The sequence below is a fragment of the Balaenoptera musculus genome, chromosome 11, assembly GCF_009873245.2.
Source record: "Balaenoptera musculus isolate JJ_BM4_2016_0621 chromosome 11, mBalMus1.pri.v3, whole genome shotgun sequence".
Lineage (NCBI taxonomy): Eukaryota > Metazoa > Chordata > Mammalia > Artiodactyla > Balaenopteridae > Balaenoptera > Balaenoptera musculus.
This window is the reverse complement of record NC_045795.1, coordinates 13,394,389-13,417,654: the sequence shown is the minus strand read 5'-3', so window position 1 is coordinate 13,417,654 and position 23,266 is coordinate 13,394,389. Positions and strand designations below refer to the sequence as shown.

The following is a 23,266-nucleotide window of genomic DNA, read 5'->3' as shown; positions in this document are numbered from 1 at the left end:
AAAAAAGAATGAAAAGAACTGAGGACAGTCTCAGAGACCTCTGGGACAACATTAAACGCACCAACATTCGAATTATAGGGGTCCCAGAAGAAGAGAAAAAGAAAGGGACTGAGAAAATATTTGAAGAGATTATAGTTGAAAACTTCCCTAATATGGGAAAGGAAATAGTTAATCAAGTCCTGGAAGCACAGAGAGTCCCATACAGGATAAATCCAAGGAGAAACACGCCAAGACACATATTAATCAAACTGTCAAAAATTAAATATAAAGAAAACATATTAAAAGCAGCAAGGGAAAAACAACAAATAACACACAAGGGAATCCCCATAAGGTTAACAGCTGATCTTTCAGCAGAAACTCTGCAAGCCAGAAGGGAGTGGCAGGATATATTTAAAGTGATGAAGGAGAAAAACCTACAACCAAGATTACTCTACCCAGCAAGGATCTCATTCAGATTTGATGGAGAAATTAAAACCTTTACAGACAAGCAAAAGCTAAGAGAATTCAGCATCACCAAACCAGCTTTACAACAAATGCTAAAGGAACTTCTCTAGGCAAGAAACACAAGAGAAGGAAAACACCTACAATAACAAACCCAAAACATTTAAGAAAATGGGAATAGGAACATACATATCGATAATTACCTTAAATGTAAATGGATTAAATGCTCCCACCAAAAGACACAGACTGGCTGAATGGATACAAAAACAAGACCCGTATATATGCTGTCTACAAGAGACCCACTTCAGACCTAGGGACACATACAGACTGAAAGTGAGGGGATGGAAAAAGATATTCCATGCAAATGGAAATGAAAAGAAAGCTGGAGTAGCAACTCTCATATCAGACAAAATAGACTTTAAAATAAAGACTATTACAAGAGACAAAGAAAGACTCTACATGATGATCAAGGGATCAATCCAAGAAGAAGGTATAACAATTGTAAATATTTATGCACCCAACATAGGAGCACCTCAATACATAAGGCAAATACTAACAGCCATAAAAGGGGACATCGACAGTAACACAATCATAGTAGGGGACTTTAACACCCCACTTTCACCAATGGACAGATCATCCAAAATGAAAATAAATAAGGAAACACAAGCTTTAAATGATACATTAAACAAGATGGACTTAATTGATATTTATAGGACATTCCACCCCAAAAACAACAGAATACACATTTTTCTCAAGTGCTCATGGAACATTCTCCAGGATAGATCATATCTTGGGTCACAAATCAAGCCTTGGTAAATTTAAGAAAATTGAAATCGTATCAAGTATCTTTTCCGACCACAATGCTATGAGACTAGATATCAATTACAGGAAAAGATCTGTAAAAAATACAAACACATGGAGGCTACCCAATACACTACTTTATAACGAAGTGATCACTGAAGAAATCAAAGGGGAAATCAAAAAATACCTAGAAACAAATGACAATGGAGACACGACGACCCAAAACCTATGGGATGCAGCAAAAGCAGTTCTAGGAGGGAAGTTTATAGCAATACAAGCCTACATCAAGAAACAGGAAACATCTTGAATAAACAACCTAACCTTGCACCTAAAGCAATCAGAGAAAGAAGAACAAAAAAACCCCAAAGCTAGCAGAAGGAAAGAAATCATAAAGATCAGATCAGAAATAAATGAAAAAGAAATGAAGGAGACAATAGCAAAGATCAATAAAACTAAAAGCTGGTTCTTTGAGAAGATAAACAAAATTGATAAACCATTAGCCAGACTCATCATGAGCAAAAGGGAGAAGACTCAAATCAATAGAATTAGAAATGAAAAAGAAGAAGTAACAACTGACACTGCAGAAATACAAAGGATCATGAGAGATTACTACAAGCAACTCTATGCCAATAAAATGGACAACCTGGAAGAAATGGACAAATTCTTGGAAATGCACAACCTGCCGAGACTGAACCAGGAAGAAACAGAAAATATGAACAGACCAATCACAAGCACTGAAATTGAAACTGTGATTAAAAATCTTCCAACAAACAAAAGCCCAGGACCAGATGGCTTCACAGGCGAATTCTATCAAACATTTAGAGAAGAGCTAACACCTATCCTTCTCAAACTCTTCCAAAATATTGCAGAGGGAGGAACACTTCCCAACTCATTCTACAGGCCACCATCACCCTGATACCAAAACCAGACAAAGATGTCACAAAGAAAGAAAACTACAGGCCAATATCACTGATGAACATAGATGCAAAAATCATCAACAAAATACTAGCAAACAGAATCCAACAGCACATTAAAAGGATCATACACCATGATCAAGTGGGGTTTATCCCAGGAATGCAAGGATTCTTCAATATACACAAATCAATCAACGTGATACATCATATTAACAAACTGAAGGAGAAAAACCATATGATCATCTCAATAGATGCAGAGAAAGCTTTCGACAAAATTCAACACCCATTTATGATAAAAGCCCTGCAGAAAGTAGGCATAGAGGGAACTTTCCTCAACATTATAAAGGCCATATATGACAAACCCACAGCCAACATTGTCCTCAATGGTGAAAAACTGAAACCATTTTCACTAAGATCAGGAACAAGACAAGGTTGCCCACTCTCACCACTATTATTCAACACAGTTTTGGAAGTGTTAGCCACAGCAATCAGAGAAGACAAAGAAATAAAAGGAATCCAAATCGGAAAAGAAGAAGTAAAGCTGTCACTGTTTGCAGATGACATGATACTATACATAGAGAATCCTAAAGATGCTACCAGAAAACTACTAGAACTAATCAATTAATTTGGTAAAGTAGTAGGATACCAAATTAATGCACAGAAACCTCTTGCATTCCTATACACTAATGATGAAAAATCTGAAAGAGATTTTAAGGAAACACTCCCATTTACCATTGCAACAAAAAGAATAAAATACCTAGGAATGAACCTACCTAAGGAGACAAAAGACCTGAATGCAGAAAATTATAAGACACTGATGAAAGAAATTAAAGATGATACAAATAGATGAGAGATATACCATGTTCTTGGATTGGAAGAATCAACAATGTGAAAATGACTCTATTACCCAAAGCAATCTACAGATTCAATGCAATCCCTATCAAACTACCACTGGCATTTTTCACAGAACTAGAACAAAAAATTTCACAATTTGTATGGAAACACGAAAGACCCCGAATAGCCAAAGCAATCTTGAGAACGAAAAATGGAGCTGGAGGAATCAGGCTCCCTGACTTCAGACTATACTACAAAGCTACAGTAATCAAGACAGTTTGGTACTGGCACAAAAACAGAAACATAGATCAATGGAACAGGATAGAAAGCCCAGAGATAAACCCACGCACATATGGTCACCTTATCTTTGATAAAGGAGGCAAGCATATACAGTGGAGAAAAGACAGCCTCTTCAATAAGTGGTGCTGGGAAAACTGGACAGGTACATGTAAAAGTACTAAATTAGAACACTCCCTAACACCATACACAAAAATAAACTCAAAATGGATTAAAGACCTAAATGTAAGGCCAGACACTATCAAACTCTTAGAGGAAAACATAGGCAGAACACTCTATGACATAAATCACAGCAAGATTCTTTTTGACCCAACTCCTAGAGAAATGGAAATAAAAACACAAATCAACAAACGGGACCTAATGAAACTTAAAAGCTTTTGCACAGCAAAGGAAACCATAAACGGGACCAAAAGACAACCCTCAGAATGGGAGAAAATATTTGCAAATGAAGCAATGGACAAAGGATTAATCTCCAAGATTTATAAGCAGCTCATGCAGCTCAATAACAAAAAAACGAACAACCCAATCCAAAAATTGGCAGAAGACCTAAACAGACATTTCTCCAAAGAAGATATACAGATTGCCAACAGACACATGAAAGAATGCTCAACATCATTAATCATTAGAGAAATGCAAATCAAAACTACAATGAGATATCACCTCACACCGGTCAGAAGGGCCATCATCAAAAAATCTACAAACAATAAATGCTGGAGAGGGTGTGGAGAAAAGGGAACACTCTTGCACTGTTGGTGGGAATGTAAATTGATACAGCCACTATGGAGAACAGTATGGAGGTTCCTTAAAAAACTAAAACTAGAACTACCATACGACCCAGCAATCCCACTACTGGGCATATACCCTGAGAAAACCATAGTTCAAAAAGAGTCATGTACCACAATGTTCATTGCAGCTCTATTTACAATAGCCAGGACATGGAAGCAACCTAAGTGTCCATCGTCGGATGAATGGATAAAGAAGATGTGGCACATAGATACAATGGAATATTACTCAGCCATAAAAAGAAACTAAATGGAGGTATTTGTAGTGAGGTGGATGGAGTTAGAGTCTGTCATACAGAGAGAAGTAAGTCAGAAAGAGAAAAACAAACACTGTATGCTAACACATATATATGGAATCTAAGGGAAAAAAAAATGGTCATGAAGAACCTAGTGGCAAGACGGGAATAAGGACACAGACCTACTAGAGAATGGACTTGAGCATATGGGGAGGGGGAGGGGTAAGATGTGACAGGGTGAGAGAGTGGCATGGACATATATATACTACCAAATGTAAAATAGATAGCTAGTGGGAAGCAGCTGCATAGCACAGGGAGATCAGCTCGGTGCTTTGTGACCACCTAGAGGGGTGGGATAGGGAGGGTGAGAGGGAGGGAGATGCAAGAGGGAAGAGATATGGGAACATATGTATATGTATAACTGATTCACTTTGTTATAAAGCAGAAACTAACACACCATTGTAAAAAAAAAAAAAAAAAAACCAAAAGGTAAAACAGAAGCACGATTGTAACAAATTCAATAAAGACCTTAAAAATGGTCCACAACAAAAAAAAAAAAAAAGCAACAATAGGAAGAGATAACTTGCTTTCAAATGGCAACAATCAGCAAGTCCATCACACTGCATGATGCAGAAAATGTATTTATTTATACTTCCTTTTCAATGTGTGAGAATATCTGCTTGCTCCTTTTAGAAACTGCTTTGTTGGGGAGAGGAGACAAAGAAAATACATGGTGGCTTAGGCTACCGTTTCTCAGAAGGGTCACTGGATGGACTGATAATATAAGAATCACCTGGGTATATTAAAACTACAGATTCCTGGGCCCACTCCAAGCCTCCTGAATCTAACCTCTGTGTGAAGTTTGGGAACTGGTATTTTCATCAAACTTCCCAGCTGATTCTTACGCTGGGTTTGAGAAGCACTGACATAAGAATACCTATACAAATAGGTCCACTTATTATTACCTCCTTTCCCTCCTTTTTTTCCCCCAGAGTATTTCTCCCTCTTTTCTGTTTGCCTCCACCATAGCAAAGGAAAATATTTAGTCCTAAATAATATGAACTCAGATGCCTGGTGTACTATTTGATAAGAGCTAGCCCATTAAGGTAATTATTAGGAAAATGCTTTGAGAATCACAAATCCAGGACAGGGCATAGTCAAGAAACTAACAGGGGAGCAGGTAGGTGAAAGGCCACTCTCTGAATTCCTCTCCTGCCTGTGAATTATTCTACAAAGGAAGCTCAAAGGGTGGGAGGTGATTAATCAGTCTCTAAGAATGTTAATAATGAAAAATTCTTTACAGTCTTTTAAAAGGTACTTACATAATCACCATCCCGAGGGATAAGTATATTCATTTCAGATGACTTGGCACTCACAATCTCACAGTCTAATGCATCTTCACTGAGGTATATGTGGCAGCCTTCTGTCTTATTAATGGAAATTGTTGGCACTTTCCCCATCACCTGAAATAGAAGAAAAAAAGTCTAGGGCCAAAGCAAATAAATAGAAATTCCAATGTCCCCAAATAAGTACAGTCCACAGGCCTAACCAAGCGTTAGGAATAGCTGGGTTAGGGCTGGAGAGGCTGGCTGATGACAAAGTCTCCAGGGTGAATTAGTAGGTGTCATTTGGGGACAGAATGAAAGGACCACACAAGGGGATTCTCAAACCTCAGGGTCTCTTTCCTGACACAAAATAAAGGGACTAATTTGAAAACAGTAGCTAAATGTTCAGAAAAAGTTTCACAACCCCGTTAGTGGATTTGAAACATATATTTGATTTCATGATAAAAGAAACAAGATGCATTTGCTTTCATGTGCTTAAAATTTTAGTTTTGACAAATCTCTAGGAAACTTGGATTAAAACACACACTAATACTGTCATTTAAGAGTAAATAAATTATTCTGTAATTGAGAAGATTTTTCCTGAATCTAAATAAGAATAAATAAGAAACACTACAATTCTTTTCACATAAGTCCTTTGCTAGATAAAAATCTCACTGGCTGAATATGAAGCTTAAATGAGATAATGAGTGTCTAGGTATTCTGAAATGTATTCATTTCAGGAGCCAAAACTGGAGACTTGGTTCAGGCTACTCACTGTATAGGTAAATAGTACCATACACAAGAGGAGGTGGTTCTTTGTATTGTTACAAATATCAAGTGCTATAAAAATTCTGATCAGTTTTAAATTTCTTTTTTAACAGTCAGTTTTCTGACATTCCCCGCCCCCCCCCAAATCTCTACAGGCACAGGCTATTCCCCCCAACGACCATATTACAACTACATAATTTTCCTTCTTGTAATGGTAATTGAAGCGATAACGACATCTCCTCTTTCACCCTGAAGAAAAGGCTGGGTTGCAAATTAAAGGAGCAACTCCTGTGATGGTGAAGGTGATGTAAAGAATTCCTTAGGGGAATCTAGCCAGGTCACCACACTTCTCTGTTTTCTCCTCTCCCCACAGAAACTGGACACCAAGTTGGAATTGAGCCCCAGTGCCAAAAGAAAAAAAAAAAAAAGGCAGAGGTAGTTTAAGGTCAGGTAAGCACAGGGCTTTGCCATAAATAAAATAAAATAAAACCTATATGTATATATCAAGAATGTGTCAGCAGTAATGTCTTGGCAATTTCTAGGTTTATTTTATAATGATGAAGAGCATTTCCATAGCGACCAGAGCTGTATGAATACCAGGCAACCAAAGGGAAAGAAGTAAATTGTCAGTGTGTCTTAGGAGATTCATTTATGAGACAGAGTGGGGTCACATGAGGATAGCACATTTAGCACATAAAATGCTAAAATATCTATGTATCTGAAAATCTGAAAAGTAGCAGACTTTTTAAGTAGCCCTGAGAGGATAAGAATTGTCATTTCCACATCATTTTTAGTCAATATTTCCTTAGAGTAAATCATATACAGTACATGCCTTTTTTCCTGGTAGTCTGTAAACATTTTGAGAACAGAGATTGTTTCTTATCAGGAGAACTGGACTAAAAAGTATCTCCTCTGTTGAGTGACAGGTGATATGTGACCTTGCCCAGGCCAATGCTCTAGCATTTAATACATGTACCTGTATTCTTTGTTTTTCTTAAATTTATTTCTCTATACGTTTAAAAAAATTTCCACATAATATCTTAGTCTCCTCTCTCCCATAATTTGTACTATTTTTCTAGGATAGTTTGCCAAAAAACAGAATTACTGAACTAAATCATATGAACTTTTCTCCGTACCCTTTTCTTCCTTTCAATCTTTTTAACAGCATTATTGAAGTAAAATGTGAAAACATAAAATTCACCTGCCTTAAGTGTACAATTTAATGATATTTAGTGAATTTGTGCAACCATCACTTCAATTCAGTTTTAGAATATTTCCATCATCCCCCAAATATCCCTCATGCCCATTTACAGTCAATCTCTGTCCTCATCCCCAGGCAGCCTGCACTAATCTGCTTTCTGTCTTTATTGTGTCCAGGCCCTTTTAAAATAGTTTATTAAATGTTTTAAATAGGTAATGACATTCACTTGGTTTGAACATCCAGAAGTTTGAAGTGTTCAGTAAAATGTCTCTCCCTTGTTTCTGAACCACGCTGCCAAGTTTCTGTCCCTCTTGGACAGATAACCATGATCTATCCTTCCAGATTATTTTAAGGCCCATAGCCTTAAAAATGTATATTTCAAACATAGAAGCACAAAGAACAAAGAATAACATAACAAAGAATAATATAACAAAAACGTAAATATATATATGTCTGTAAAAGAGCTTTATCAGAGTTTAACATTTTGGCTCATTTGACTTTTTTTAGGACTATCATCTTACAATATAGTTGAAGCCCCCTCTCTACCATCCACCATCTCACTGTCCTCCTTCCTTCCCTCCACAGATGTAACTACTCTTCTGAATTTTGTATTTACAATTCACAGCAGGGTCGTCTCTTGAGTAAGGTGAACTTGAGCCCTCGTAAGTATATTTAAAATGTGCGTACTGTTTTGCATGTTTTTGATCTTTATATAAAGGGACACATTATACAGTGCCTATTGTTCTATAATCTGCCTTTGTCACTCAAGGCGGCTTTTGAGATTTCCCTATTTTTATACATGTAAGTGTAGTTCATTCATTTCTTTAACCTCTGTACAGTATTCTATTAGGTGGATTTATTTATTCATTTGCCAGCTGGTGGACATTTAAATTGTTTTTGTTTTTATTGCCATTATGGATAATACTGCAATAAACATTTTTCCATGTCTCATCAACATTTGTACTAGAGCTTCTTTAGTGCACACACCTAAGAGTGAAATTGCTTGGTTACAGGCTATGACTGCCTTTGACTTTATTAGACGGTGCCAATTTGCTCTGCACAGTGGGTGTAATAGTTTACTCTCCCAACACTGATTTATCAGGGTTCTCATAACAACTCTTGTACCATGAGACTTTTTAATATACAGGCAGTTCTCAAGTTGCACAGTTCTGATACGCATGCGTTTCAGCTAACATGCCCCTTGCAAAGTAAGGACAGCCTGAATTCAAAACTGATGAGTGTAAGAAGATATAGCTAATTAATCTTCATTTCTTCTTCTATTAGGCAGGTTGTGCATATGTTCATATATTTATCAAATACTTCAGTTTTTCTTCTCTGAATTGCCCTGATATTCTTTGCCCATTTTTTTTTTTTTTTTTTTTTTTTTGCCCATTTTTCTACTGAGTTGTTAGTCGTCTTCTTGATTTGTGTTCAGTTCTTTATAAATTCTGGTTATAAATCCTTTTTGATTATCTGCATTGCAAGTATCTTTCTTCAATCCATGCCTCATCTTTCAGCTTTGTATATGATGTCTTCTGTTGAACACATAAATTTTAATGTGGTTAGATTCACCTGTCCTTTTCTTTATAGTTTGTGCTTTTTGACCCTAATTGCTTTTTTGCTACGTTGATTTTCTTTTGTATTTTATTCTCAAAGTTTAAAAGTATTTCTTTTTACAATTAGGACTTTACTTTTAAATATGGTATGAGGAAGAGATTAGATATTTTTTTCCCACATGGAGGGTCCTAAAATACATCTCCATGTATGTGCCAACTATTGAATGTACTACTCTAGTTAAAAGGGGCAGTGGTGAAAAGCCTAGTAAAACCAAAGAGAACAATCTATAAAACTAGAAGCCAATTTTAACAAACATTATCAGGCAACATCAGATAATAAGAGGTGATTAACAATATGAAAACGGTGTAATCAAAGATAGTAGTTATAGCTGGCCAAAGTAAGAAGTCATTTAGCTTTTGGCATATTATAAAATCCCATTTGGCTAAATCAATATTGCTAAAACAGTGCAGATTTTCTTCTGTTTTGCAGATTCAATTGCAATCCTGCTTTCCAAGTTGTTTTTCTGATAATCTCATTGACTCTTCAGAAAAACTTTACCCAGAATCAATTTTTCCTGAGGGAAATAAATTCTCTTCGGCATGGTACTATTATGCTAGGAGAATCTCTTAATATTTTGGTTCACTCATTAGTTGATTCATTCCAATCACCCATTCATCAAACATTTATTGGACACCTACTATGTTCAGGTACTGTGCAAATTTCTGGAGCTGTAAAGATTAATTGGCTGTTCTTGAAATAGAAATGGTAAACTAGTAATTGCTGTGCAAGATAGGATGTGTTATAAGAGGTTGAAAAGGGGGAATTAACACTGTCCAAGAAGTTAAGAGAGGGCTTCAGAGAGGAGGTGAAGACAGAGCTGTGTCTAGAAGGAAAGAGAATAAGAGTTTTACAGGTGGACATGGAGGGCCCCTTGTAAACAGAGGGGATGTCTAGGCAAAGCCATAGGTAGTGGGGGTCGGGAATGGCTGAAAGGGTCAATTACCTGCATCTGAATGTCCTTGGAGTTGATCACTTCCACAATGCCCACCACATTGTCAAACACAAGGCCAAACTTCTTACAGCTGTCTAGGGAAAAAAAAAAAAAACCAATCTACTAAATTCATACAACATACTTATACAAAGCAGCTTATCATAGTAGGTACAGACCCATAATTCTGCCCTACCAATTGTAATGGAATTTATTTTCCCTTTTATCTGTAGAGTAGACTTGCTGCATTTGAAAATGTAAGCCACCTGTCTCAGTTCAGTCTCTGAAATCACAAGGTCATTCCTGTCCTCTTGGTATTCCTAAAATTAAAACATATGCAAATATTAAATATAAGGATGCATAAATTAAGTCCACTGCATGCTGAAATTACTGTGGAGCATTCACCAGTTACAGCTTCTCAATATGTTCTTCCTTTAGGAACCATTTTCTTAACAGACCAAACCGCAGGTCTGACTTTGTCACTGTAATGCTGGGAATGAGAGGAACGGCTGCTTGGAAGGGGGGTCGGTGTCAATTTGTGAACAGTCAGGCATCAGGCACGCTGGCTAGTGGGCGGGGGCTTTTGGTTGAGTCTGGCCGCTGAGTCTGGACTTGATGCTGCAGCACTATCTGCAAGTAGGAGTTGGACAAATAGACTAGCAAGGGTCACAACAGTGGTCTAAGTCCCAGTGTACTTTCAGACCATGACAACCTTTCTGGGGACTTTGTTCCTCCATCTTTAGGGAAGGCCCCTGAACTGGCAGGGGGCACCAGCTTCCATCCACGTTCAAAGTGTCTTTGTCCTGCTCAGACAACAGTGAAAGTGGCGGGTGACGCAGTAGGTTATATCAGCGCCTCGGTCAGTGGAATAGGATGAAACATCCTACAGTAGATCAGAATGGGGCACAGATTAAAAGTTTCCAGAAAGAGGAGTCAAATTCATAGAGACAGAAAGTAGAAAGGTGGTTGCCAGGGGGTGACGTGAGGGGGAATGGGGAATTATGGTTTAAGCGGTACAGTTTCAGTTTTACCAGATGGAAAGAGTTCTGTGGATGGATGGTGGGGATGGTTGCACGACAGTGTGAATGTACTTAATGCCACTGAACTGTGCACTTAAATGTTAAGATGGTAAATTTTGTGTTATGCGTACTTTACCACAGATTAAAAAATAATTTTTAAAAAGTTGAAGAAAAAATGCATGAGAATAATGAAGACCAAAAAACATTTATGGAAGCATTCAGAAAGGCCCTGGTTTCTAGTCTAGCTAGTGACTTTTGCCTCTGACATTTCATTGGGAAATCCTTAAGACACTGGCAAACAGTTTAGCCATTGTTCCTTTCATCGGAGTATGTCAGGAATAAAGTTAAAGGGCTCCACTCACCACTCTCCATTTCTTCCCTTCCAACTCTAACACAGGAGCATGTTTCCTAGGAGGATGAGACTGGGGAGACTTGGGGCCTGGAGTGTGGCTTTTGGTAGGAGATGGAGTTTGTCCTCCGTGAGCCCGGAGGCTGGGATTCTTGTATGTCTTCTGGTCATCTGTAACATGCCGGAGCCCTGGGAAGGTAACACATAGACACATTTCCTACATTTTATGCAAAGGGAAATGTCCCTAACTTCTTGTATCAACATGATGTAAACAGTGCAGGTAATGCTATTTTCATAACAGTCGAGTGTTTTCTCAAGGTTAGTATGCAGAGGCTGAGACCTACATAAGCTCAGAGTTAATAGAAGCCCTGTAAGTATTTTTTAATTTGAGGAACCTTTTTTTTTTTTTTTTTTTTGCTCCACCACACGGGCTGCGGGACTTTAGTTCCCTGACCAGGGATTGAACCCTTGCCCCCTGCAGTGGGAGCTTGGAGTCCTAACCACTGGACTGTCAGGAAATTCCCCTTGAGGAACCTCTTCTTGAAGGAGATAAGCTAATAGATAAAAATTATGCGAAATGCAAACCCCCTCGCCAGAAAGGATTCCATGATTTACTTCTGTCATAGCTAAATCATTTCCTAGATACAGTCTAAAAAGTTAGGGCATTTCAGTAAGCATAGGTCAGAGTATGGAATCGACTTAAGGGTTATGAGTCCATCCCCTTCCTTTGCGGATGAGGGGACAATGCAGCCAGCTGCAGCCAGAGAAATAGTTAGAAGTTTTGGTTCTTAGCTCCCAGCACAGCACACAAGAACACTTATACCATAATTCCTACCACCCATGCAAAGCAAAAATACATCTGCATAAAGTTTCTGGCAACATGAATTTATTAAGTATATGATTAAAAAAATTAACCATTCACAATGGTAGTTCAATGATCTAATTCTTTGACAAGCCCGTACACCTCTGAGGACAGAGGTTCTATTATTTGTCATTTTTATTTCACTTGATCTTGATGCCTTGATTGTAGCTGGTGCTGAAGCATCAAGGGCTGAAGTGGTGATACAGTGCAGTGGTCCATTTAGAACCTAGAATCTCTGAGTTCTTCTTTCTGACCCACCCAGCAGCCCACTGAGCCCATCTACCTTGAGATGAAGAACACACAGCTCTCCACATAGTAGGGACTGGGATGGAATGATGTATCCATCACCGTGGGCTCTGAGGGATCTGTGTGCCTGAAGCCAGAGGGAGACAGCCTCAAGGTCTGGTTTTCTCACCTTTTGTAACTGCTTCCCCTTGGTTAAGTTGTGCAAATAAAGCTGAGCGTGAAGGAGAGGACTCTTCTCTTCTGCCCTCACTCTCAAAAAGTGGAGGTGGCCCTGGAGGAGGTGGAGGAGGTGGAGGTGGAGGAAGGCCAGGCCCAAGGGAGAGGACAGACAACGCTGATGCAGTTGATGCTACTGGACCCTGTGGGAGAGAGAAGACGGAAAGCTCTCTGTTGAGATGATGTCCTTGCTGAGAGCGGGGATTCTGCCAACATCACTTAGAACCTGTTGTCAGTGAGGGAGTGGGGTTTGAGATTCACAAAGGGCACCCAGGGGTATACCTGTGCATCATGGGTCTGTTTGGGAAGACCTGGGACCAAGTGGGGGTTTGCCTTGGGAACACGGAGCATCACGTAGCTGTATAGCCCTGTCAGTAGAAACTGCATGTGCCAGATTCACACTGCCAACTCAGAGGCAAACAAAGCCATATTCACAGGTTCACGTCCAAAGCTCAGGATATGAATGAAACTGGACTTTGGCCAATTGATAATCATAAGAAAGAAGTGGTCCAACTAGTAAGAGGATTCTTTCGGGGACACTGGGAATTACAACCACCAATGAGAGAGAGAGAGAGAGAGGAAAAATATTCAGTGGTTAGTTTTTTGAGCAGCTAAAGAAAGAGATACTGAAACTCTTTCTCTGGAACTCATTTTTCAAGTATGCATGCCTCAAACCGAACCCCAAGGGAGGACCACATGTGGCCTGGATGCCTGTCAAACATGAAGGTGATCAGGGTCCGGATGCTTCTGACGGTTTGGTTCATCTAATGCTGGCTTTTAGTAAACCAGAGAAAATTGTATTTTGCCTGAGCAAGACCTATGCTTATTCTTTTCTCTGCTATATGAAGTGCAATCCTTGTTTTCAATATGAAGTTCTAACAAATTCAAATGTCAGTAAAAGGTGATAGACAATAGAGGGACTTGTTTCAATGTTTTGAGAGGACCACATAGACGACGTTGTCACAGAGCTTAAAACTAGTAGGATAGAAACACACATATACAATAACCTTGTGTTATGTACCATTTTACTTTTAAACCCTGAAGTAGAACTGTATGACTATGATAAAGAATGAGAAGTTAATTCAAGTAAAAAAACGGAAACTATAAAAATTGAGAGTGATGAAAATGTGCCTGAGGCTTATATATTTTCAATACCAAATACGATATGTAAAACATCACATAAGTGCTAAATATTAACAAAGACAGCAGATCCTTATTTTCATAAACAACGCAGTATTACAAAGTGTCAATATCAGGAAGTTTTAATCTGTGGTAGTTTTCAGTTGAAAAAAAAAATCCACACTATTTTCAAAGTACTTATACAATCCCTATTAAATGTAGAATTACCCTGAAAATAAAAGGTTCTTCTCTTACTGAGAATGCACATCTTAAAAACTGAGTAGGCTGGAGGTCTTGTCTCCCGAAATGATAATTTGTGATATTTTTTTTGGTTTATAAGGAAAAACAGACTGACTCCATCAGGATCCTTGGGCCAAGTAGAAATTGACTGCACAGTTCTTGAGACTGACCAATTTTTTTTTTTTTTTTTAGCATTTTAAATATTTCCTAGTATGTTACTGGGGTGAAATTTGAACATTTGCTCTGAATCATAAAGTGTAAAATATAAGCTTTGCACATCAAACAATATTCCAGTTCCAGACACTTAGAGCCACGACATATTACTTTTACTCACAAGCACATAATAACTCAAATAGTCAGCAAAGGGCCAGGCTCCTCTCCCACATCTGAAACACTGCAGCTTTAAAGTTCTCCTATTTTGTGGAAAGGGGAGACGACACCGGCTTCTAAATCTTAGAATGACTTAGATGGTTCCCTAGCTCTCAGCATTCGTTCTTTAATGGCTCTCTCCAAGAGCCATTAAAGGACACTGAAACCAATAAGCCACATATTCAACTTCTTGAAACTCTGATACATTCAGATGGCTGACCCAGGAACACCAAACAAAGGATTTACTGCAACAAGTGTTGACTCTAAAACACCCCCCACCAAAAAAAGGAGAACTCAGGACCAGCTGAAACTCTGCCATTGGCTTATCCGTTGTGCGTTCTGGCCCATTCCTGCATCGGCCCCAGTGAGAGCACACGCCTGGGCTCTAGTTTCCAGGGTGACTTGACAAGCAGTGCTGAGGGGCTTTACCGTACACAGTGTCCTCGAGAGCAAACTCAGAAAGTCCCTTAGCAGGCGCTCATGGGCTGCCCCTTGTGATGAACTTATCTTCGCCTCCTCTTCTCCTCCTGCAGGCATGTGGGACCAGAGCTTTCTGCGTTCTCATGTGCCCGGCATAAGCGGCAGCCGCACGGACTGGAATCACAGCCCGACACTGTCTTCAGGCATCCCGGTGAAACAGAGGCGAGAGGGGCAGGGAAGGGAAGGGAGCCAAGAATTCTGGAGAAGCTCATACGTGCCAGGCACTGGTTGTTTCCACTCATCTAACAGATATTTAATGCTCAGTGTAGGACAGGCTCTGTGCCAAGGGGTTCCCAAAGTTGTCCGAACATCAGAATCATCTGGGGATCTGTTAGAAGTTCCCAAGCCTAGGCCACATGGCAGGAACACTCTGGGGAGGCAGGCAGCACATGGGCATTTTCTGAAGCTCCCTATAGGTGATTCCAATGTGCACACAAATTTGGGAACAACCACTGCATGCTTTGTGCTGAGATTCATCTGAGTCATCACAACCACATTACTAGGATTGAAATCCCCCTCTCACAGAAAATAAAGCAGGAAGTCAGAAAGGCTGACCCAATATTAAATGGCCAGTAAATGGCAGGGACATAATTCAAGCACATATCTGCTTGATTCTAAAGTCTTCTTCAGGGAAATCCTTTATGCTGTATTCAGACGTAAAAAAAAAGTCACTAGTCAAATTAACCAGAGGGATGGGCGACCCTACACATATGTAGTGCTGCTCCTGGGCCTCTGGCTTAAATATACATGAAGTGTTGGGAGGCGGTGTAATAATTTAATTTTTATCTCCACTACTCCTTGCTCCCTCCCTCTAATGCCTTAGCAGCTGACTGGGCTCCTATGGCCAACTCTGGAGCCAGGCTTGATCCCATGGGGATATGTCTTGAGTACTGACACTGGCATCTCAGCATCAAGTCACCCTGGACGCTAGTTTGTTCTGACTCTGTGCCTGCGTTCTAGCAACTGGACTCTTGCCTTATTCACTTTTCCTGAGTACCCACTGGTGCCAGTAACGGGGTACTTGCGCCCAAATCTCAGTTTCCTGCCTAGTGTCCAAGTTGTTCTGGGATGGGGACCTGCCCCCCCGCCCCCCTGCCCGGGGGACTGGAGATTTAAGGGCATTGCCCCTGGGTGTGATTTATTCTTAGATAAAATCTCATGGCAGAGGTAATGCACCAGGTTGTCTAGACTGAATGAGAAGTAGTGGGTCAGATCAAGCCTACAACCTCGGTTGCCTGTTGAGGGATCTGCTGCTTCTTACTCTCAATGGGATATGGGCCCTGTGGGAAGACTAGCTAAGAGGGGAAAGGAGCACTGGCAAGGGGGCAGATCTGGCCCAGCTCACACTGTGAGTTAAGGCCGTGTGGGGATACAGACGGAAACTTCCAGTGGGCAACCTTATCTCTGAGCCTGCACCAGGAACCTGAGAGGGTCCTGGGAGAGTCACAGGGGATAACCTTTAATTAGGTTGCAGACTGCATTCACTTCCTGGAATAGAGGCTCTGGGGTCAGATCTACACATACAGAATAAAAGACATTTAATAAAAGATGCCGTTCCCTTGCAAATTATCTGAGTATTTCCGGTCCTTCTAAAAGAACCCTTAATAAAACAATCTTTGATGTTGTGTTTTACCGTAACAATTTTACTTCTACAGTGTAGAATTACACTTCTAAAAACTCAGGACCTACAGAATTATGATATCCTGTGACTTGCACAAGGTCACACAGACTGGAGAGTAAAGGTGAGGTGAGGGCCGAAATGAAGGAAGTCGAAGGGGGAAAGGCTTAACCTGAGTGAAGGAGCAGCGATCCCCACACAGATACTTTTTAAAGACGCTACCTTATCCTGACGAAATGAGTCTGAAGTATCTTAGACCCCAAACTGGAAACAACTGAAAAACACATTTTATTAAAGCCATTGTAACAATAGTTTCCAACTTAAAAAAAAAAAAAAGCAGGCCATTTATGATTTTAAGTGGCCATATTTAGGGTGCAAGCGTTCACTTATGTTGTAAGAACATAGCACAAAACCTAAAAATGCTGCTTTTGAAAGCTCTATTAAGATTAATTTTGAGAGCAGATGTTTGATTATTTACTTTTTTTCTTTTGGAGTCGGGGTAGAGGCGGCACAAAGACTTTTTAAAATGTCTGCAAATCCCTTTCTCTAAATTAATTTCAGCTGTCCTGGGAACAGCCGCTTCCTCTGCCTTTAAATATATGAACTATAACTACGAAATAATGAAACCATTGTATGTAGCATGTGGAAAGCTCGTAATGTTTTGGTTATATATACTATATATATAAAATTCTATAACTGTATTACATGGAATATATTTATGTACTAATGTGCATCAGAATTTTTTCCATTAAATGTCACTTGAAATAATTACCTATCACTTTATTACTTTGGAATTTAGGTTTTATTCTGAAAGGGAAACTATTTCTAGTTCTTAAACGAAATCTCCACATTGTTTTGACACATGTAATTAACAACCACTTCTATCTCCCACAGCCCATACCACTGTCTTAGTTATCCAGTTAATTCAGCTACAGTCTAGCTTTGGATCTAAATAATCTGCAAAAGGGACTCCAATTCTCCATTTTGTTGGGTCTGTTGAAAGTAGGACTAATAGACTACTTTTAGATGGAGGTTTTATGTCTTTGTGACAAAATTAAGCAAAAAAGTGAAACATAGCTCTTTAGGCAAAAAAAAAAAAAAAAAAAATCAGCTACAAAGAAAAGTTTTCCATCTAAGATTTTCTGTTTAAGAGTTACATTTTTGGGGAATTTTCAACTTTCACCTTTTAAAGTCTAAGATTTTTCAAATTCAGCAATAGGGGTAGCAGATGATTTGGTCTAAATAGAACCTCTTTAGTAGATTGAAAGTGAATTAGAATAAGTAGGCTCGTTTGTCCATTCCACATTTGCCTAGAGCTACCTTGCAAGGAACTGGGTGTATGATGAAGTAGGCATACATCTTGTTTGTTAAGAAACTCATAATCTAGTGGGAGTGTCGAGTGCACAAAATAGTAGCTGCAGATGCAGTTTGATATGTGTCGTGTGTCACATGAACAGGAACACTGGGAGCACAAAGGAGGGTGTGGCCAGCTCTCCTCAGGACAGTGGGGTCAGGAGAGCCAGAGAATGGCTTAGGCCGGGGCCACACCATCGAATGCTCTGTAGAGGACACAGGTCTTATAAGGAGAGACTGAGGGAGAAATGTATATACACGTAACATTAATCTCCAACTTTAAGAACAGGCCTGGCAACCTACATCTTGGTGTGTATTTTTCCCAATTTCTTAAAAGGCAGAGACCAAGAAAATCAAAATACCCTGTGACAGTCTCTTGGAACAGATGGATTCTGTCCCTCACAGCAGAGCTTTTGTTACGATGTTTCTTCTATAAAACTAGCTTAGTGATAGTAATATTTTGAGCCACCGTCTTTAAGTATTTGTGGAGATCATAGATAAAGCTACAAAATGAAACAGCTGACATGCAGTGGCACTGTTTATGGGTTTCCTGCCCACCCCCCATCCTTTCCTTATGGCCACCACCTCAATTCCCCTTCACGCACACACACAGATGGCTGTCTTCAGTTTCTTGGTCAGGTTCTCTCTTTTGCTGTCCATCTCAGAGACAGCCTGGTCCATTAATCACCTGGCTTACACTTAATGCTTTCCAGGTACATTACATGTGCCCAATTACATACTTTAAAAGTGTTTAGGGACTTCCCTGGTGGGAAAGTGGTTAAGAATCCGCCTGCCAATGCAGGGGACACGGGTTCGATCCCTGGTCCAGGAAGATCCCACATGCTGCGGAGCAACTAAGCCTGTGCACCGCAACTACTGAGCCTGCGCTCTAGAGCCCGCGAGTCACAACTACTGAGCCTGCGTGCCACAACTACTGAAGCCCACACGCCTAGAGTCCATGCTCCGCAACAAGAGAAGCCACTGCACCGCAACGAAGAGTAGTCTCTGCTCGCCACAACTACGGAAAGCCTGCATGCAGCAAAAAAGACCCAACGCAGCCAAAGATAAATAAATAAATAAATAAAGCGTTAAAAAATCACAAAGCCATTTCAGTCACAAATACACTTAGACTTATTATTTTAACCTGCTAAAACTATAGGACTTCACGGTGTTTTACAACTGAGCCTTTTGGCCAATGCTGTTTATTAGTTTTTCCAAAGATGGAGAATCTCAAATGATCTTAATGTAACATGGCATATAAATAGGATAATGATAAACCTCTCACATACCACAAAAGGAGGGAGGGATTAAAAGAAAGAACTACAGTTTCAGAACTAAAGACTAACTTTCTATATACATAAACTAGTTTTCATAGCAGTAAAAATACTTCACAAATTCATGGTTTAGGGTTTGTTTATATTTTAGACCTCAAAACTAGTTCCTTTCTATTTTCTGAAAGCTGTACTCAGATCAAGAACTTGGTGAAATTGATACATTTCCAAATTTGTCAATTTCTGTAAGTACGTACAAATTTTACATTTATATTTATACCACACTTTTATTGGCAGACAACCATTTTCAAGAAAAAAGATTGCACATAAACGAACAGATAATCATCCTGTACAACATGAGTATAAACCAAAGTGAATTTGTGACTTTAATCTCTGTTCTCTTATTTTTATCACTTCCTATAATTTTTAGACTTCTGCCAATGAAAACAAAGTTTCTGGGGGCCTTTCCAAGAAAACAGAGTTGTTAAAAAATATTACAATGAAGAGGTATATAATATTTTAAGCATATGTTTATTAATAATTTTTAAAAAGTCGATTTAGGGAATATTTCCTATTTCATCTATGGTAACAGAATACTATTCGAATTTCAAGTTTCCATAAAAATACCAAGGGTACTTATATACCGTCAAAATAAAAAGATGGTCCCACAATTATGAAGGAAATGTAAGGCCCATTTTGATCACTTTTCTTCAGAGGCAAGACGACAAACTCCCTTAGCCCAAGATAGAGGTACAACAGGCAAGGTAATGAAAAACCCAAATCTCATGGTTTCGCCAATGGTTTCTGATGGTTTCCTCATCCTCCTTCTCCCCACCCTCCTGGGGTCTCTGTATGTTATTCCTTTGATAATCTGGAGAGATGTGAAATATGGCGGTAGATGAAAAAAGAACAAGAAACAAAGTCCCTTCAGAGAAGGAAAAACAGCTTTAAATTGGAAAACAGCCTGAGAATACCTTACACAGTCTATATCAGTTTGTGGAAACCAGTAACTTAGTGTTTTTATGCTTACTGTTTCCTAATTTATAGATCTGGATGTGGCCCTTCAAAAAACATAGGTGGTGATTCCTGTTTTACATGCCCAAAGCAGAGATGTTTGATAAAAGTAGACCAAGCCCTCAGAGCAGATTCCAGAGAATATGTTGAACACAATCTAATTTGCTCAAGTGACCCAGCTATTTTGCATAAATTGTCTTCATAAGTAGCTTTAGTGATTGGTTTGGCCTTTTTTTGCTACTGCTCTGTGGACCAAATCTGGGATTCCCAGATTGTTTTTTCTTCTTGTCTGCCAGCACTGGCAGCTTCAAAATATAATTTCTCATAAAAAAAGGAAAGATAAAATTAAATTTTCCATGGGAAAAATTTCCAGAGTTAAAGATAGCAGAATATACCCATCAAAGAGACAAACTATAGATAGCCAACAGTTGTAAGACTGAGAGTGACGTGTGGCTTGAATTATCTGGACTGTGACTTCATTTGGCCGGAAAAGCCTAGATCTGAACTATCATTGAATTAAAGTTTCTGCTTTGCTTTTGGATTTTAGGGTCATAGAGAAATAACTGTATTTCTTAAATTATCCATACTTGGTAAACGGCAGAGGTGGGGAGTGAGGCAAAATGATAGCTGTTATAAAGATGATTTACATTTGGCTCTGTATTATTTACATTATTTACTTAGGAAAAAATAAAAAAATAGAAGCATCAGCATCTCCTGAGGTTTATAGCTGAGCCGCACTAAAGACAAAGTAACTTTTGCCTCAATTCCAGTTCCAAAGTTTGCAGGAAAGGTCTGGGAAAGTGTCTATGATTAGCTCAGCTTGTATCAAGGGTGCAACCTGGACCCATAAATCTGGACTTAGCTCTATGTTATAGTCTATGAAGGGTTTGTTTTACCTTTAGAAGACAATCTGCACCTTCCCTCCATCCCTTCTTAAGAAAACCTTTTTACTTAATCTAATATTAGCTTGTATTTCCTGAGTTTATACCAACTGGGAATTAGGGGCATGCAGATGGCAAGGGACAAGTGCAGGGAAGGCATTTGCCATTGCCTATAAGAAAATGCATTGTACATTTCCATTACCATCATTTGATATAAGAAATAAAGGAGGGCTTCCCTGGTGGCGCAGTGGTTGAGAATCTGCCTGCCAATGCAGGGGACACGGGTTCGAGCCCTGGTCTGGGAAGATGCCACGTGCCGCGGAGCAACTAGGCCTGTGAGCCACAACTACTGAGCCTGCGCGTCTGGAGCCTGTGCTCCGCAACAAGAGAGGCCGCGATAATGAGAGGCCCGCGCACCGCGATGAAGAGTGGCCCCCACTTGCCGCAACTAGAGAAAGCCCTCACACAGAAACGAAGACCCAACACAGCCATAAATAAATAAATAAATAAATAAATTTTAAAAAAAGAAATAAAGGAACAGTATTTACGTGGCTCTTAAACAATGAGCACCATCTGTAGTTAGTGGAATAAGCCTCTGGAAATTTCACTGTGAAGAAATGCAATTACCAATTACTGTGTTCAATTTAGCAGAAGTGTTTGGACATTGTCTGTATTTAAGACCCTGTACCAGTCACTGCTGCAGATCCCATGCAGAATGAGAAAGAACCCTGCTTTCAATGAGCTCACAGCCTCAGAGGAGAGAAAAGACACTTCCATGCTCCCTGACAGCAGGCAACTGGCTCTTAGCCTTCATGTTTCTGCTCAGGTTGTGCCTTTGTTTGGAAGGCTCTTCCCCAATTTACTATCTGGAAAAACTCTTACATACCCTTCAAGGCTCAACTCAAAGTTCTCTTCTTTTTGTAGGTTTTCTGGAACTCTCCTAAGAGGAAATTTTCTGTTTCTCTATTGCAAGGGCTCATTAGGAACACCCTTATTATGTTACTTCACATTATATCGTAATTATTTGTCTGTGAATTTGGGTTTGGTCATGTCTTGAGCCCGAGCTCTGAAAAGCCACTCATTATTCATCTTAATGTCACCAGTAATGCACCTAGTGCCTGAAACGTGGTAGGTGCTTCATAAATATTTACGAAAATGAATAAGTAACTGCTTTATAAGGTAGAAAGTGCTAAGCATCATAAAAGTACAGATTTTAAGAAGTACTAGAGGTTCTGTGGAGGAAAAGGATAACTTCCAGCTTGGAAGGGCATGGTAGTAAGCAAGGGAGGTCAGAGAGGCTTCTGGGAGAGAAGACCATTCGAAATAGACCTTGAAGGATGGATGAGTCAGATTTGACACAGAGAAGCAAGAGGAAGGGGATTCCAGGAGGAGGGTACATGAACATTGTCATTAAAACAAATAAATGCAACTGAATTGTTAGCAATCACACAAGAACTTACAGATCCACATAAGTACTGTCTTTCAAAGCATTAGCTTCTGATGCAACACACTTGTTTAATAAAACTACCAGTATTCAAAACTTTCTTTTCGGACTGCCTTCAGACCTGTTTACAAAAACACACATACCAAATAATCACTCATGCCTTTGTATTCTGCTCTTTTTGACTGAAAAGAGTATTACTTGAATTAATCCTTCTCCAAAGAGGGTCTCAATGGCTTTTGGCCATTTGAAAAGATAAAATTCACTTGTAAAGAAGGAAGACTTGCTATCACTTAGTATCCTAAAAAGGATGGGCCAAAAATTTCATCTGCCATTGCCTTGCTCACTGGAGGTGGGGAGGGACATAAAGCCATACAGCCCTGGCAGCAATTACTGGGAGGCCCAGCCTCAGGCAGTGGAGGCTTTGAGGCATTCCCCAGGGAGTTAAGAGGTTGGACCCAGAGGTGTGGCACCTCAGGGATGAATGAAAACTCGGGGTGGAGGGGTGGCGGTGGGGCATTGTGGCTCGATCTGGGCTGGGACTGACCGCCAAGTTCAAAGTCTCCTCCTATCCAGGCACCCCCAGCTCTGCTCTGGGGAGCACCTCTGCCTGCACCTTTAAACCACAGCCTCCTGACTTTCCT

General features: G+C 39.6%; 1 protein-coding gene across 2 annotated transcripts in view; it reads right to left on the bottom strand.

Annotated features, from left to right (window-relative positions):
* The window catches only part of CAP2 (cyclase associated actin cytoskeleton regulatory protein 2), a 136,890-nt gene that overhangs the window by 6,212 nt on the left and 107,412 nt on the right, over positions 1-23,266 (bottom strand). For both annotated transcript variants that reach the window (XM_036870271.1, XM_036870270.1), the window contains exons 8-12: positions 12,790-12,979; positions 11,526-11,701; positions 10,341-10,464; positions 10,160-10,242; positions 5,628-5,768 (exon numbers count right to left, since the gene is read on the bottom strand). In XM_036870271.1, coding sequence (XP_036726166.1) covers positions 5,628-5,768; positions 10,160-10,242; positions 10,341-10,464; positions 11,526-11,701; positions 12,790-12,979 — 714 coding nt within the window. The remainder of the gene's footprint in view (positions 1-5,627; positions 5,769-10,159; positions 10,243-10,340; positions 10,465-11,525; positions 11,702-12,789; positions 12,980-23,266) is intronic.